Source organism: Marmota monax, unplaced genomic scaffold, assembly GCF_021218885.2.
Source record: "Marmota monax isolate L192 unplaced genomic scaffold, Marmota_monax_Labrador192_F-V1.1 WCK01_AAM20220418_F8-fsc00002, whole genome shotgun sequence".
Lineage (NCBI taxonomy): Eukaryota > Metazoa > Chordata > Mammalia > Rodentia > Sciuridae > Marmota > Marmota monax.
The window spans coordinates 32548184-32566466 of record NW_026693571.1 but is presented as its reverse complement, the minus strand read 5'-3'; the positions used below and the strand labels follow the sequence as shown (position 1 = coordinate 32566466).

Sequence of the window (18283 nt, the reverse complement as noted above, 5' to 3'; positions counted from 1 at the left end):
AAAGTATATTCACACCATTCGTGTCTTCATACATGTACTTAGGGTAATGATGTCCATCTCATTCCACCATCTTTTTTACCACCATGCTCCCTCCCTTTCCCTCCCACCTCTTTGCCCTATTTAGAGTTCGTCTATTCATCCCATGCTCCCTCTCTCAACCACACTATGAATCAGTCTCCTATATTAGGAAAAAAATCCAGCATTTGGTTTGTTAGGATTATTCAACTTCACTTAGCACCATATTCTCCAACTCCATTCATTTACCTACAAATGCCATGATTCTGTTATCTTTTATTGCAGAGGAATATTCCATTGTGTATATATACCACATTTTCTTTATCCATTCATCTACTGAAGGGCATCTAGGTTGATTCCACAATTTAGCTATTGTGAATTGTGGTACTATAAACATTGATGTGGCTGTGTCCTTGTAGTATGCTGTTTTTTTAAATCCTTTGGGTATAGACCAAGGGGTGGGATAGCTGGGTCAAATGGTAGTTCCATTTCCAGCTTTCCAAGGAATCTCCATACTGCTTTCCAAATTGGGTGCACCAATTTGCAGTCCCACCAGCAATATATGAGTGTACCGTTTTCCCCTCATCCTCACCAACACTTATTGTTGTTTGTGTTCTTAATAGCTGCCATTCTAACTGGAATGAGATAAAATCTTAGAGCATCTCTAATCTCTAGAGATGTTGAACATTTTTTCATATATTTGTTGATTGATTGTATATCATCTTCTCAGAAGTGTCTGTTCAGTTCCTTGTCCCACTTATTGATTAGGCTATTTGTTTTTTTAGTGTTTAGCTTTTTGAGTTCATTATATACCCTACAGTTTAGTGCTCTTTCTGATGTGTGAGTGGTAAAAATTTACTCCCAAGATGTAGGCTCTCTCTTCACCTCACTGATTATTTCCTTTGCTGAGAAGAAGCTTTTTAGTTTGAATCCATCCTATTTATTGATTCTTGATTTTAATTCTTGTGCTACAAGAGTCTTGTTAAGGAAGTTGGGGCCTAATCTGATATGATGGAGATTTGGGCCTACTTTTCCTTCTATTAAGTGCCGAGTCTCTGGTTTAATTCCTAGGTCCTTGATCCACTTTGAGTTGAGTTTTATGCATGGAGAGAGATAGGGGTTTAATTTCATTTTGTTGCATATTGATTTCCAGTTTTCCCAGCACCATTTGTTGAAGAGGCTATCTTTTCTCTAATGTATACTTTTGGTGCCTTTGTCTACATAAGATAACTGTAATTATGTGGGTTAGTCTCTGTGCCCTCTATTCTGGTAGACCATTGGTCTACTAGTCTATTTGGGGGCCAATACCATGCTATTTTTGTTACTATTGCTTCATAGTATAGTTTAAGTTCTGGTATAGTGATGCCACTTGTTTTATTCTTCTTGCTAAGGATTGCTTTAGCTATTCTGGGTTTCTTATTTTTCCAGATTAATTTCATGACTGCTTTTTCTATTTCTGTGAGGAATGTCATTGGGATTTTGATTGGAATTGCATTAAATCTGTGTAGTGCTTTTGGTAGTATGATAATTTTGACAATATTAATTCTGCCTGTCCAAAACAAGGGAGATCTTTCCATCTTATAAGGTCTTCTTGAATTTCTTTTTTTTTTTTTTAGCATTCTGTAGTTTTCATTATAGAGGTCTTTCACCTCTTTGAATTAAGTTGATTCCTAAGTATTTTATGCTTTTGGAGACTATTGTAAATGAGGGTGTTTCTCTCATTTCCCTTTCAGAGGATTTGTCACTGATGTACAGAAATGCCTTTGATTTATGGGTATTGATTTTATATCCTGCTACTTTATTGAATTCACTTACTAGTTCTAGAAGTTTTCTGGTGGAATTTTTTGGATCTTCTAGGTATAGAATCATATCATCAGCAAATAGTGCTAATTTGAGTTCTTCTTTTCCTATCCGTATCCCTTTAATTTATTTCATCTAATTGCTCTGGCCAGTGTTTTAAGAACTATATCAAAAAAACGTGGTGAAAAGGGCATTCCTGTCTTGTTCCAGTTTTTAGAGGGAATGCTTTCAATTTTTCTCCACTTAGAATGATGTTGGCCTGGGGCTTAGCATAGATAGCCTTTATGATATTGAGATATGTTCCTGTTATCCCTAGTTTTTCTAGTGTTTTGAACATGAAGGGGTGATGTATTTTGTTGAATTTTTTTCTGCATCTATTGAGGTAATCATATGATTCTTATCTTTAAGTCTATTGATGTGATGAATTACATTTATTGATTTCTGTATGTTAAACCAACCTGGCATCCCTGGGATAAATCCCACTTGATCATGGTGCACTATCTTTTTGATATGTTTTTGGATTTGATTTGCCAGAATTTTATTGAGAATTTTTTCATCTATGTTCATTAGAGATATTGGTCTGAAGTTTTCTTTCTTTGATGTGTCTTTGCCTGGTTTTGAAATCAGGGTGATATTGGCCTCATAGAATGAGTTTGGAAGTGCTGCCTCTTTTTCTATTTCCTGAAATTAATTAGAGAGTATTGGTATTAGTTCTTCTTTATACGTCTGTAGTACTCAGCTGTGTAACCATCCGGTCCTGGGCTTTTCTTGGTTGGTAGACTTCTGATGGCATCTTCTATTTCATTGCTTGAAATTGACCTGTTTATCTTGTGTATATCATCCTGATTCAATTTGAGCAAATCATATGACTCTAGAAATTTGTCGATGCCTTCAATATTTTCGATTTTATTGGAGTACAAGTTTTCAAAATAATTTCTAATTATCTTCTGTATTTCTGTAGTGTCTGTTGTGATATTTCCTTTTTCATCACAAATGTTAGTAATTTGAGTTTTCTCTCTCCTTCTCTTTGTTATCATGGCTAAGGGTTTATAAATTTTATTTATTTTTTCAAAGAACTTACTCTTTGCTTTGTCAATTTGTTCAATTGTTTCTTTGTTTCAATTTCATTGATTTCAGCTCTGATTTTAATTATTTCCTGTCTTCTGCTGCTTTTGGTGTTGATTTGTTCTTCTTTTTCTAGGGCTTTGAGATGTAATGTTAAATCATTTATTTGTTGACTTTTTCTTCTTTAAAGGAATGAACTCCATAAAATGAACTTTCCTCTTAGAACTGCCTTCATAGTGTCCCAGAAATTTTGATATGTTGTATCTATGTTCTCATTCACCTCTAAAAACTTTTTAATCACCTCCTTGATGTCTTCTGCAACCCATTGTTCATTCAATAGCATATTATTTAATCTCCAGGTGTTGGAGTGGATTTTATTTCTTATTTTATCGTTGATTTCTTCTTTCATTCCATTGTGATCTGAGAGAATGCAGGGTAATATCTCTATTTTTCTGTATTTGTTAAGAGTTGCTTTGTGACATAATATATGGTCTATTTTAGAGAAAGATCTATGTGCTGCTGAAAAGAAAGTGTATTCACTCATTGATGGATGAAATATTCTATATATGTCAGTTAAGTCTAAGTTATTGATTGTATTATTGAGTTCTATAGTTTCTCTGTTCAGTTTTTGTTTGGAAGATCTATCAGTGGTGAAAGAGGTGTGTTAAAGTCACTCAAAATCATTGTGTTGTGTTGTGGTCAATTTGACTCTTGAATTTGAAAGGAGTTTGTTTGATGAACATAGATGCTCCATTGTTTGGGGCATATATATTTATATTTGTTATATCTTGTGGGTGTGTGGTTCCCTTGAGCGGTATAAAATGTCCTTTATCCCTTTTGATTCACTGTAACTTACAGTCTACTCTATTTGATATGAGAATGAAAACCCCTGCTTGCTTCCGCAGTCCACGTGAGTGGTATGATTTTTCCCAACCTTTCACCTTCAGTCTGTGGATGTCTTTTCCTATGAGATGAGTCTCTTGGAGGCAGCATATTGTTGGACCTTTTTTTAAAAAAAATCTAATCAGCTAGCCTATGTCTTTTGATTGATGAGTTTAGGCCATTAACATTCAGGGTTATTATTGAGACATGATTTGTATTCCCAGCCATTTTTGTTTATTTTTGTTATTTAACTTGACTTTGTTTCTCCTTTGATTAGTTTGTCCTTTAGTGTAATACCTCCCTCTGCTGATTTTCATTGTTGTTTTCATTTCCTCTTCATAGAATATTTTGCCAAGGATGTTCTGTAATGCAGGTTTTCTAGCTGTAAATTCTTTTTAACTTTTGTTCATCATGGAAGGTTTTTATTTCATCATCCAATCTAAAGCTTAATTTTGCTGGATACAAGATTCTTGGTTGGCATCCATTTTCTTTCAAAACTTGATATGTGTTGTTCCAGGATCTTCTTTTCAGGATCTGGTTGAAAAATCTGTACATAACCTAATTGGTCCCCCCTATATGTAATCTGATTCACTTCTCTCACGGCTTTTAATATTCTCTCCTTATTCTGTATGTTAGGAACTTTAATTATAATATGCCTTGATGTAGATTTGTTGTGATTTTGTATGTTTAGCACACTGTAAGCCTCTTGTATTTGGTTTTCCAATTCATTCTTCATGTTTGGAAATTTTTCTGATATTATTTCATTGAATAGATTGTTCATTCCTTTGATTTGGAATTCTATGCCTTCCTCTACCCCCAATAACTCTGAAATTTGGTACTTTCATGTTATCCCATAATTCTTAAATGTTCTGCTCATGGTTTCTTACTACTTTCACTGTGTGGTCCACATTCTTTTCAAGATTATACATTTTGTCTTCATTGTCTGAGGTCCTGTCTTCTAAGTGCTCTAATCTGCTGGTGATGCTTTTAATTAAACTTTTAATTTGGTTTATTGTTTCTTTCATTTCAAGGATTTCTGTTTGGTTTTTCCTTAGAACCTCTATCTCCTTATTGAAGTAATCTTTTTCCTGTATTTGCCTGTGTAGCTCTTTGTCAAATGACTTTTTGCTGCCTGTATTTGCTCTCTTATTTCATCCTTTAATTCACAGAACATTTTAATTATGTACATCACCAATTATTTCTCTGTCATTCCTTCTGCTGTGCTGGCCATGAATTCTAATACTGTGGTATCTTGATTTGTTTGAGCCACTTTCATCCCTTGTCTTTTCATGTTACTCGTGTGTCTTCCCTTCTAGCACTGTGGATCTGAGGCATTACCGTTTTTACCCAATAGGCTTATAGTTCCTCTGTTGGGTTCCAATACCTCTCCTTTGAGGGGTAGGACAATGTTAGCAAGTCCCAATATAAACAATATACCACCTAAAAACAAATAGTTGCTAATAAGCATTTAGGGTTTTGTCATAATATTCAGAAATGGTAAATTCAATTATTATCTATAATATAATCAGTAGGTTTGTAAAAGCATTTACAGTTTCTGATGGTGGACAAAGATCCAGGTGTGAGGTGTAGGAAGATATGCTGAGGAGGTAGGAGGTGAGGATATAGAGTTATTATATCATAGGAAGTGTGAAAGAGAAATCTAAAGAAGAAGATTAGTAGCAGGTGAGTAGAGAGGAAATTTGGGGTAGACAAGTAAGTGGGAATATAGTAGAGTACATAAAACAAACATATATATTAAGAAAAATAAAAATTTTAAAATAGTAAAAATTGGAGGAAAAAAATAAAAGAATATATAACACAACTGTAATATACTATTCAGTCATCTCAGTCCTCAATACCCTATTTCATGCAAAGTACTTGGTTTCACATATGTTGGGGATGTGAGGGTGGAAGAAGAAAGAAAAAAAAAATCTCAAAGGAAGAAACAGGATTGTTTTGGTTGGAGATCAGTATCTTTCCTGCTTCCTTTCTCATCCAATAAATGGGGTTATCTCTTATTAGCTGGTATTTCCACCCTCAGGATGGTGAAGGTAACCAGGGAGAGTGGGTTATTCCTGGGTGGAGGGCACCTGGAAGTGGGGTGTGGCACTCGCTGGTCCCCCAAAAGGAGACTGCACCTCAAGGATCTCTTTTTGGAACTGCTCCTATGAAGTGAGTGTCTGGTCTTATCTCCTTATTTCACCCGAAGACTCCCAGTTCCTAGTCCCTGTTAGTCTCTAAACTGTATCACACTCACCCCCTCCATTACGGCTTCCTAATGAGGAACCTTTCTCTCTCCTGAGCTCCTGATTGTGGTGCTTTGGCACATGCTGTGCACCTGCCCCTCTGAGAGCTGGTTTTTTGTTGGGCAGACACTGCACCGCAGTTGCTGGGGAAAGAAGGGAGTTAGAAACCGGGTACCTGGCCAGTCGAGTTCCAAACTGGGAGTTGCCCCCACTAAAGATGGTAATGAAGGTGATCCAAGATGGAGGCATTTGCTTTCAGTGATGGGGTGTCAGGTCCGGTCAGAGGAGCCGGGCAATGGTGTTGGATTATGAGTTCGGAGACTGGGTCTGTGGCATGCAGCATGTGGCTGTGGCTGTCTTCAGAGCCGGTGTGAAGTTCCCTGGTACAGGTGGGCTACTGCAGGTAGGAGACTATCTCCACTGCTGCAGAGTCCCAAGATGAAGGCGACAGGGGGAACTCCATGTTGGTTGATGGGGGTCCACACAGGAGTGGTGGCTGGAGATCCTGCGCGTGGGTAGCTGCCAGGTGTCCTGCATGGGAGCTGCATCTGGGATTTCTGCTTTGATGGGTGGCAGAAAGTCTTACGCAGGTGCTGATGGCAATGATCCCGCTTGGACACCCAGTAGTCCTGCTTGGGAGAGTAGTTAGGAGACCTACTCTGACCCTGAGGCCTGGAGCCTTGCACGGGCACCGCGGCCATGATTCCTGTGTGGAAGCAGGAATATCACTCACAGAGAAGCAGTATTCTCACTTCTTGAGTCCCAGGTCACAGAGTGACACAGAAAGCTGCCTCTCTCAGGCCCGCCATCTTGCAGTCTTGGGATTCTCAATGTCTCTCTCTGAAAAATGGAAATGCCATAATTTCTACACCATGATTTTTCTTATATGTCCTCCAAAATTTTTAACAGTTTAATGATCTCTAAATAAATGTTTTTGAAATGCATTTATAAGTAAATAAATATGATAAAAATATAATACGCTGATTACTTTTTAAGTCCTGACTGAAAAAAAAAAGGCTCTTTTTGTAGATAAAGTATGTCCTTTGTCTTCCAAACAGAGTATAAGGTTCCTAAGGACACAGTGCAAGTGGTGAGGATTGAACCCAGTGCCTCAAAAACACATGCTTTTTGAGAAAAGAATGGATGAAAGAATGAATGCATTTTTAAGAACACACTAAACTTTCACCTAGATCCTTAAATCAAACCCAAATATTTAACAATTTACCTTTACATAATACAAACATTTAAACAGGACATGAAGTATAATCTGGAATCTAAACCAAGTTAGAATCATTATTAGAAAGGATTCTCAGCTAGGGTGACAGCCAGCTGCTGAGGTTTGACTTCAGATAGTTAAGCAATCATTGATGCTCCATCACATGACCACTCTTCTGATCCAAATCTCTCCTTTCCCAGTTAGGGAAACTGACTTGGAAAAGTAATCAGTGGTTCATGCAAGAGACCCCAGCTTCTTTTGTCTTGACTTTTTTGTTTTTGTTTTGTTGTTATTGTTGTTGTTGTTGTTGTTTTTTTTAACTTAGCTTGTTTTGTTTTTTGTACAGTACATTGCTTTTCTTTTTTAAAAAAAAATTAAAATTTAGAATTTTTCCAGTAGAGCCACAATTATGGGGCACTGGTCTACGACAAACAACTTCTTAAATTGTCATACAAGGGGAAATCTTTCCAAACAACTTGTTGGGAGTGGAAATGACCACTTCTTGAGTAAACATAGTTCAACTATAGATACTAATTAGCAGTTCCCTTAATAATTAATTTTAAGGTGGTGAATGTAGGTAATGATATATTTAAAATCACAAAACTGAGCTTTTGAGTGTATTTTAAACAGAAAACACTGTTTTCTTTTTTTTTTTTTTTCAGATGTTGATGGACTTTTATTTTGTTCATTTATTTGTATGTGGTGCTCAGAATTTAACCCAGTGCCTCACACATGCTAGACAAGCGCTCTACCACTGAGCCACGAAAACATTGTTTTCATTGTCATTAAAATCAAATGCCTTCTGATATTTATTAAATAAAAATAAACAATATAGCACTGAGGTTGTAGCTCAGTGGTAGAGCGCTTGCCTGGCACAAGTGAGGCACTGGGTTCAATCCTCAGCACCACATAAAAATAAGTAAATAAAGATATTTTGGCCACTTACAACTAAAAAATATTTTAAAATAAAGAATATAAATTAAAATCAATTTTCTCCAAATTTTATTATTTTTAAACTTTTGTCAGAATTATAATGTAATCTAAATTTAAGAAAATCTGAATATATTTAACAATACAAAATTGACAAACCTAATTCAAATGACATGAGAGTGACAGTGAAGTAAAATGTTTCCTGAAATCTAGTACTAAAGTAAATACAGTTTATAGTTATTTATGTTGTAATTTAAAAGTAAGAAAGTGAGGGAAATCAAATTAAAAAAAAAAACAACTATGTACATTTACATTTATTTCAGGTCACTCCAGTGGAACATCTTAAGAAAGCTTCCTCCTAATGGCTTCAGGAAGTACCACTATCTTCAAAAGCTGTAAGAAAAAATTAAATTCATGATATCAATATTAATATTTTTGGGTGGTAGAACCCAACATTTATACCATCACTTAAATCTAATTTCCCTTCAGGGAATTATTTAGCTGTTACCTGGAGATTTTTCTGAATAGTTCTAGAAGGCATTCCAGAAAAAACCTGAGATACCTATTCCCAAAGAGATGGGAGCATGTGTGCTGTGAATTCTCTATCACACTTCCCCAAAGTGGAAATATGTACACAGGTTCTTTTACTCTGTATGAGCCTAGCGTGGATCCCCTCAATGTCCAGCTTAGAGAACAATGCAATGATCTTTTGCCAAATTTGCCATCAAGACTAAAGAGTGAAGAATTTTCTTCCGTATGTTCACAAATCTGGTCTCCACATGACACAGCAAGTCATGGTTTGAAACCTCTGGGCATGTTCTGGGGGACTTGATTCCATTTCACATTGGCCTTGTACGTCATTTTATGTTGGCCTCAGGTGGTATCTGACGTGATTTTTCCCCTTCATTTTAGAATTATGTATGTACTCTCAACATCCACAGTGACCCAGGTGATGTTTAACTGTGATTCAGGTTAACTTTGTGATTAAATCTTATTGTCATATACTTGAATTATTGTGTTAACTCTGTCACTAAATCACAGGCGCTAGAAAACATCTCAGAGTTCCTCAGATCATTTTTATAGATGAATTGGTTTTAGTTTTCTTTTTATACTAGAGAAACCTGGTGTAGTAATACATATCTGCACTTTTTTTAATTTTTTTTAGTTGTTGGCAAACCTTTATTTTATTTATTTATTTATATGTGATGCTGAGAATTGAACCCACAGCCTCACACATCCTAGGCAAGCTCTCTACCACTGAGCCACAACCCTAGCCCCATATCTGCACTTTTTTAAAGAGAACAGGTAAAAATAGAATAAAATCAAAATTTTAAAAAAAATCTACACATTCAGTTAAATGTTCTAAAACCTTATATAATCTGCAGAAAAAAATTATTTTATACTTGAAAATTAAAATTTGAATGCAAATGACTTTTTAGAACTTCTTGCTAAACATTAATCAATATACAGAGAAGAGCTTTTCAAACTTAACCCTCTACTAGAGGCCCTGGCTTTGATCCGCAACACCAACAAAAATAATAACAATAAAAAATTAAATAAATTAAATTTTAAAATTAGACCTAATACAAAAACTTCAAGAAGTTACTTTCTTATTTTAGTTTCTAATTTCTGAAGTCTAAAGAATTTTTCTGATCTGTAGCACCACCTTATGTTCATATGTTTAAAAGGAGTTAGACTACAAGTCTATCAAATGCAGGTTTACATAACACAGAAGTTGAGCATTTTTGCACAACGAATATTGAATTAATTCTTAAACAGCCATTTGTTTCAAGTAACAAAATGATCAAAATAATTTTATAACAAAAAGAAGAAAAAAGCTTCTACTTGATTATTGAAAGTATAGCTTGACTAAGTCATTACAATAGTTACAATAAACATGTAAATATGTTAAAGCTTTTCTTTGAATTAGTGAGAAAGATGAATTACCTGTTACATGATTAGGCCCACAGCATGTCATATGAAATTTTTAGATGCATAGTAAATTTCATAAAACATTTTACAATCAAAGTTACATTTTTTTGCATGTTGGAGAATAGCAAATCTATTCTGGTCATTGATTTCCCCTCTATTGTTCCTAAAATTTATAATGAATTATATATAAATTTAGAACACCCTAAAGAACAAAGGCGACCCACATTCCAAACAAGAATGCAGGCTTGCTACCCTTATTTTGTCATTTCCCACAACCTAGGACAAATACATATAGAAATGCAAAGGTTTATGTGGGCTGATGCAATACAATAGACTATACTCTGATACCTCTTTCTTTTGACTTCCAGTTAACTGAAGGTCAAACTGCCAGCATTACTTGAGTTGCCTATATAAGCCTGCATTCTTATTTTGACACTCACTCCAGTCTAATTTATATTCTTTCAGACTTGACTTTTTTAGTTATATTTTTTACTTTTGCCATTTACATTCCTTGTAAGTTGCCTCAAATACTTTTGGAACAAGGCTTAGGGTGTCAAACTGATAAAATTAAAGTTGATTGGCTTAGATGATTTGTGATTAACATGGAATATTCTGTGTGGTATTAAAGCTGTCATACACTTATAATTTTGCCAGCACTGTGTTAATTTTAGTTATTATCTACCTCTTTTTTTTTACTTAATTTTATTTTTTTTAATTTTTTTATTATTAGTTGTTCAAAACATTACATAGTTCTTGACATATCATATTTCATACATTTGATTCAAGTGGGTTATGAACTCCCATTTTTACCCCGTATACAGGTTGCAGAATCACATCGGTTACACATCCACATTTTTACATATTGCCATACTAGTGTCTACCTGTTTATAACCAGAATTTCTAAGTAAATACTAGCCAAATTATACATGAATTTAATAGCAAAACAAAAGGACATGGAGCTGGGGTTGTGGCTCAGAGATACTGTACTTGCCTAGCACATATGAGGCCCTGGGTTTAATCCTCAGCACCACATAAAAATAATAAAATAATAAATATATTGTGTCCATTTATAACTAAAAAACTTTTTTAAAAAAAAGACATGATATCCACTTTCTCTATGTTATTTTATTATGTTTAACTTTTTTCCAATTTTTAAATTTTGGTTCAATACAGATAACATAAAATTTACAATATTAACCATTTTGAAATATATTTTAAGAGGCCTTAAGAACGTGAATTATTATGCTACCATCAGCCCCATCCATCCTCAGAATGCCTTTCATCTTGCAAAACTGAAACTGTTTCATTGTTTTCCTTATTAATAATCATTTTCAGGTATCTGCAACACAATAAGATTAGGTCTGTATCCATCTCTGCTTTCAAAGGACTGCACAGCCTTACTAAACTGTAAGTACCACTGCTAATTCATTTGCCCATACCACAGTGTTCTATCAGTCTGACCTATTCCAATCCATCCCAGCCCACTGCTCAGGACAATGCCAAAGGACACATGGCATTGTGGCTGAGCATGGGATTCAGAGTCAGACAGATTTTGATCTGAGTTCTCATTGCATCACTTACTAAGAGTGACCTTGAGAAAGTTATTTATTTGTTTGTTTGTTTGTTTAGTAAGCATCAGTTCCCTCTCCTGTAAAATACAAATTATAATAGTACCTTCCTCAGGATCATGGTTGGAAACAAATGAGAAAATTCCTAGGCAGCATTAAGTACTCTGAGCCTAACACATAGTAAGCACTCTATGTAAATTAGCCAGGGAGACATGATGGTTGAATGAACTTAGTCAAATTTAAAAAGCCTAATGGCATATTCATAAAGAATAAAAAATGCAAGGACTTCCCCAGTTACTCAGTTTTGTTTGTTTTATTTTTGCTTTTTGTTGCTAAAGATTGAACAAGGACTTCGTGCCTACTAGCATGCACTCTGCCACTGAATAATATACCCCCAGCCCTTCAGTTATTCTTTTTTAACTAATCCTGCTTTTATAAATACATAAAGCACCATAAGTTTTTAAAAAAACAAAGATTTTGCCAGATGTGGTAGTGCACACTTGTAAGCAACTTAGTGAGATCCTGTCTCAAAATTTAAAAAAAAAAAAAAATGAAGGTTGGAGATGTAACTCAGTGGTAAAGTGCCCCTAGGTTCAGTCCCCAGTACCAAATCATCATCATCATCATCATCATCAAAGATTTTTATTGTGGTAAAATATACATAATATAAAATTTACCATTTTAGCCATTTTAAATGTACAATTTAGTTATTAGAGACAACCACCTTGTTGTGCACCCATCACCACCATCTTCTTCCAGAACTTTTTCATCTTCTCCAGTAGAAACTCCACATCTGTTAAACTGTCCATTTCCCCTGCCTTTAACCCCTGGCATCTACCTTTCTACTTTCTGTTTCTCTGAAGTGACTATTAAAGAACTTCATATAATTGGAATCATAAAATATGTGTTTTGTATCTGATTTATTTCACTTAATGTAATGTTTTTGATGTCCATCCCTGCTGTTGCATGTGTCAGGATTTCCTCCTTTTTTAAGACAAAGAATGTTCCACTATATGTATAGACCACCTTGTCCTTATCCATTCACCTGTCTATGAACATTTGGGTTGTTCCACATTTCAGCTATTGTGAATAATGCTGCTATGAACATGGGAGTACAAATCTGTTTGGGTCCCTGCTTCCAATTCTTTTAGCTGTAATCCCAGAAATGTGATTAATGGATCACAAGTTAGTTCTACATTTGATTTTTTTTAAGGAGTTTCCATACTGTTTTCCACAGCTGCTTGTACCATTTCCTTTCTCACCAGCAATGCATAAGAGTTCCAAATTCTCCACATCTTCACCAACACTAGTTATTTTCTTGTTTTGTTTGCTTGGACAATAACTATCCTAATAGGTGTGAAGTGGTACACCATGGTGCTTAAGAGCAAAGCTTTTGTAAATAGAATTTCTCAAAAGTTCCATTTTATGTATTCATCCATTTCGTATCAAGCAGCCTCTTAGAAGAAGTAAATACAACCTGAAATCACATAAATAACTCCCTGGAGTCCCATTTCTGTCCCTTTGGTTTTTATTCTACCTCATTCTCTATCTTAACCCAAGAAACTCGTTCCCATCATATTTCTAGTTCATAATGGCAGAGACTGAAATTTGTCCAAGAATATGTAGCAAGGCCTAACAAAGCAGAGGGAAGCCACAGGAGACTCAAAGATTCACGGAGCCACTGTGGCTGAGTAATTCTGCCTTCTCCCTCACCCCTGCCCTTCTTATGAAAGTGCCCAAAGTCAGTATAGGTAGGACACAGTCTCATCAAGATCCTAACTATCTTTCTCTCCATGAATCTGTGCAAAACTTTCTAAACAGAATCTCTTTGGTTGATATTCAGTGGATAAGGAGGAAGGTAGCACAAAAACTGGAGAACACATGTCAAAGTGTCCTCCATTTCTTTCCATCTTTTTTTCCTTTGGCACTGGAATATTGCTTGAGGGTTAAAGATGCCACCTAACTCTAGTTTTTCATATATAATCATAAAATACCAACTTTCCTTTATCTAAAAGTACTCATTAACCTCTACAGGGTGCAAGTTCTTCAGGATGACACCACGGGGGCCATAGGATTATGAATCAGACACGCTGCCTCAAGGAGCTGCTACCCGAGTAGTTCAGGCAGAGCGCTGAGATAAATTGGGGAGGTTCAGTCCTCTTGTTCTCTAGAAGCTTATGATCTAAGATGAGGAAACAACACTAACATGTGCACAATAACTAGAAACTGATGAGGAAAACATTATTCCTAAACCTGTATTGCTCAGACCTAAACCGCTATTAGGGTTCACTGTAAAAAGTGACAGTTTGGGACTCAAAGCAAAGAAGGATGACTCTGAAAAATGAACAGGACTGGGCTACACAGATGAGCATGAAGTAAAACAGCAGATCAATTGCCTTTTACCTGAAGGGATGGTTGTTGGTTCATAAAACAGCCCTCAGAAGGGTTCAGGGGAGGTACTAAAGCTATTTTTTTTGTACTGGGGATTGAACTCAGGGCCACTCAGCCACTGAACCCCATCCCCAGCCCTATTTTGTATTTTATTTACAGACAGGGTCTCACTGACTTGCTTAGTGTCTCACCATTGCTGAGGCTGCCTTTGAACTCGTGATCATCCTGCCTCAACCTCCCAAACCACTGGGATTACAGGCGTGTGCCCCCGCACCTGGCTCCTAAAGCTATTTCTTACCCATGCCTAGGCCAGCTGGGCTCCAGGTCTACAAAGGAGGGAAGGAAGTGGCTTTAACCTGGGGTGTCAGCCAAGAAAAAGTCAAATCTGGCAACAAAGAACAGATTCCTGGCAAGATTTTATAGGATGTCAACTCTAATACGTAAGAGTACAGAAAAGAAATCTATAGGTTTCATATATCCACAGGATATATGAAACAGGAGTGAAATTTGAACTAATAACTTGTATATTAACCACAAGCAAAGAGGAAAAAGAAAAAGAAAGAAATTGGAGTGGAAGACACAGAGACATTGTTGTAATAAATAATACCTACAGAGTGCTATGGCACGCATTGCCCCAAGTGTCACAACAGCCCTATGGAGTAATGTTGATACTGTGCCCATTCTAGAGTTGAGGAAGCTGAAGCTTACAGGAATTGATTGCTTGGTCAAGGTCATGTTTAATAAACAGAAGAGTAAGGAATCAAACTGTTTCATAGCAGATAACTATGGATAATCACACTAGAGAGACTGAGATAGAAATAAACATGGCTAAAGGAAAAAATGAACTCAATATACCAGAGAGTTCATCCACTTTGCAGAGGAGAAATCAAGTTGGATGGGTGAGGCCGTCAAGCTCTTTAACAAAACATGCAATGACCTTTCCCCAGAACAGGCCCCTAGCTCTTCCAGGCCCATCTCCTGTCTGTCCTCACAGCTTCCTTCATGGTGAGGCCTTACTAAATTACCTGGTGATGCCTTAACTTGTTACTCTTTGTACTTCTTGTCTTTGCATAAGCTATTTCCTCTGTCTAAAATAACTCCTGCTTTGTGAATGCCAAGCCTTCATTCAAGACCTTTCTCAGCTGTGCTTCCTTTAGTGAGACTTTTCTGTCTCCTCTCTGTGCTCTTTAGTTCTAACCACTAGTGCTTTCTGCTCTGTAATGTCAAAACAACCCTACGGATACATTTTCCTCTGTTTTCTGTATGTTGCATAATAGCCCATCCACATCCTGTCTCCTCTTCAGATGTAAAGCCTCACAAAGAATAGGATGACATACCTAGCACAGTATCATTGTGTTACTCAACTTTGTGTCACCATAATGAAATATCTGAGGCAATTAACTTTCCTTAAAAAGGAAAGGTTTATTTTGGCTCACAGTTTTAGAGATTGCAATCTATGATAGATTGACCCCATTGCTTTAGGCCTACCTAAAGCCATCATGGTAGGTGCATATGGCTAGGGAAAAAAAAGAAGAGGAAAAAAAAAAAAAGGAAGGAGCCATGGGTCCCCCAGTCCCCTTCAAAGTCACACCCCCAATGACCTAAGGACTTCTCTCTAGGCCCCATCTTCCATCCACAGCACCTCCCAAAAGCACAAAGCCTTTAACATATGGACCATTGGGGAAAACTTATCCAAGCCATAGTAGTCATAGAGTAGGTACTCAAAACAAGTTGATGAATAAATGAGGTCAATGAAAAGAAATTGATTAATTATTATGGGGGAAATTTAAAGCTGGAGATGATACAGTAATTAACAGGCACTCTTAAAGATTCAAAGGCAGGGAAATGGCAGGGTAAGAATGTTATATAAGAACATTTAAAATGAATGATAGCTATTTTACTTTCCTAATTATGAAGTGTTGAAAAGGTACAGATTTATTACAGTCATTTCTCCTTTTCTAGGTACCTCAGTCATAACAGAATAACCTTCCTGAAGCCAGGTGTTTTTGAAGACCTTCACAGACTAGAATGGCTGTATGTTTAATTTATGTAGCATTACGTAGTATTAGTTTTTATGTTCTAAAAATAGATAAGTGAATCAATTTTTTTTCTGCCTGGCAGGATAATTGAAGATAATCACCTCAGTCGAATTTCCCCACTAACATTTTATGGACTAAATTCTCTTATTCTCTTGTAAGTACTAAATTAAAGGAAACATTTTAATTTAAGGGAAAGACATAAATAAAAATTAATGCTTTACAGTATGGAGATTTCTTGGAAAATTGGGAATGGAACCACTATTTGACCCAGGCATCCCTCTCCTTTGTCTATACCCAAATAGCTTAAAAAAAAACAGCATACTACAGGGACACAGCCACATTGATGTTAACAGCAGCACAATTCACAATAGCTAAACTGTGGAACCAATCTAGATGCCCTTCAATAGATGAATGGATAAAAAAAATGTAGCATATATACACAATGGAATATTACTAGCAATAAAAGAGAATAAAATCATAGCATTTGCAGGTAAATGAATGGAGTTAGAGAAAATAATGCTAAGTGAAGTTAGCCAATCCAAAAAAATAATAATAATAATAATGCCAAGTGTTTTCTCTGATCTAAGGAGGCTGATTTATAGTGGGGTAGGAAGTGGGAGCATGGGAGGAATAGATGAACTCTAGATAGGGGAGAGGAGTTGGAGGGGAAGGGAGGGGGCATAGGGTTATAAATGATGGTGGAATATGATGGACATTATTATCCAAAGTACATGTATAAAGACATGAATTGGTGTGAATATACTTTCTATACGACCAGAGATATGAAAAAAAAAGAATTTAATAATAAAGTAATCCAGACTGGGGGGAAAAAAAGAATTGTAATACATACCACTGTCATATATACATTAAAAATTAATAAAAAAATAATGCTTTAAACATAATAACATTAAACTTGGAATTATTAAAACCCCAAAAAAGGCTTTTCCAACTAAAAACTATCTCTTATTCTTATTCTCTAAGGCTATTTATAATTGTAACAATTTTTGTCTTCTAAGCTGGGCACAGTAATGCATGCCTGTAATCCTAGACGCTCAGGAGGCTGAGACAGGAGGATCACGAGTTCAAAGTCAGCCTCAGCAAAAGCAAGGCACTAAGCAACTCAGTGAGACCCTATCTCTGAATAAAATACAAAATAGGGCTGGGGATATGGCTCAATAGCCAAGTGCCCTTGAGTTCAATCCCCTGTACCCCCCGGAAAAAAAAAGAAACTTTTTTCTTCTAGAATGTCAGTCTGTCAAAACTGAATATAGTCTATCACATTTTGTTGAACTATTCTTAAGCATATCATTACCACCACACATTGATCTTAGTAAAGAAAAGCAAATTCACTTAAAATCATCTTTTTTCAGTTACTAACTTTGTTGCTTCCTCCATATGATAACTGCTATTTGTAGAAATTTTATTAGTATCAAGCATTTAAATATAACAAGACTCACAGAGTAAATAGAGAAGACAACTAACTTCGTAGATTTGCATGGTTTTATAAGAATAATGATAATACCATGTGTACCTTAAGAAAAGAACCAGAAAAAAAAATGTGACATCTTTGGTTTCTTTTCTTTTTCAGGGTGCTGATGAATAATGTCCTGACACATTTGCCAGATAAACTTTGTCAGCACATGCCAAAGCTACATTGGCTGTAAGTGATGGTATCTCATTTGAAAGAAGTCTACTAAAATCTCTACGTTGCCTAATTCATCTTGTATATTCATCTTGTATTGCTATTATCACATCACATTTTTTCAAATTACTTTGGCCTATTTTTGTATTTTATGTCCCCATTATCTAACTTCTCTAAACTCTCACCAAAATGAAATATCTCAAAACAAAAACAACTTTAGAACCAGGAAACAGAAAGGCAGAAGGGATGTTATGGGATCTACATAATATTTCTCCCTTCCCCCACCAATCTTACCTATTAAGTTGTTACAAAAAGATTTGATCATTTTAGTTCCATTCATTTAAGAATTTAATCTGAATAATGAGAATATGATATGTAGTACTTATCTTTCAAGGCTAATTAGAATAGGTTCCATGGAACTTTTTTTGGTGCTTGATTTTTTTATTCTAATTTGTTATATATGACAGCAGAGTGTATTATAATCCATATTACACATATAGAGCACAATTTTCATATCTCTGGTTGTACACAAAGTATAGTCACACCATTCGTGTCTT

General features: G+C 35.7%; 1 protein-coding gene across 1 annotated transcript in view; it reads left to right on the top strand.

Annotated features, from left to right (window-relative positions):
* Positions 1–18283, top strand: part of Rxfp1 (relaxin family peptide receptor 1) — a 134032-nt gene that overhangs the window by 78898 nt on the left and 36851 nt on the right. Inside the window, exons 5-9 of the mRNA XM_046458843.2 lie at positions 8478–8549; positions 11422–11493; positions 16008–16079; positions 16167–16238; positions 17673–17744. Of these exons, the coding sequence (XP_046314799.2) occupies positions 8478–8549; positions 11422–11493; positions 16008–16079; positions 16167–16238; positions 17673–17744 (360 nt within the window). The remainder of the gene's footprint in view (positions 1–8477; positions 8550–11421; positions 11494–16007; positions 16080–16166; positions 16239–17672; positions 17745–18283) is intronic.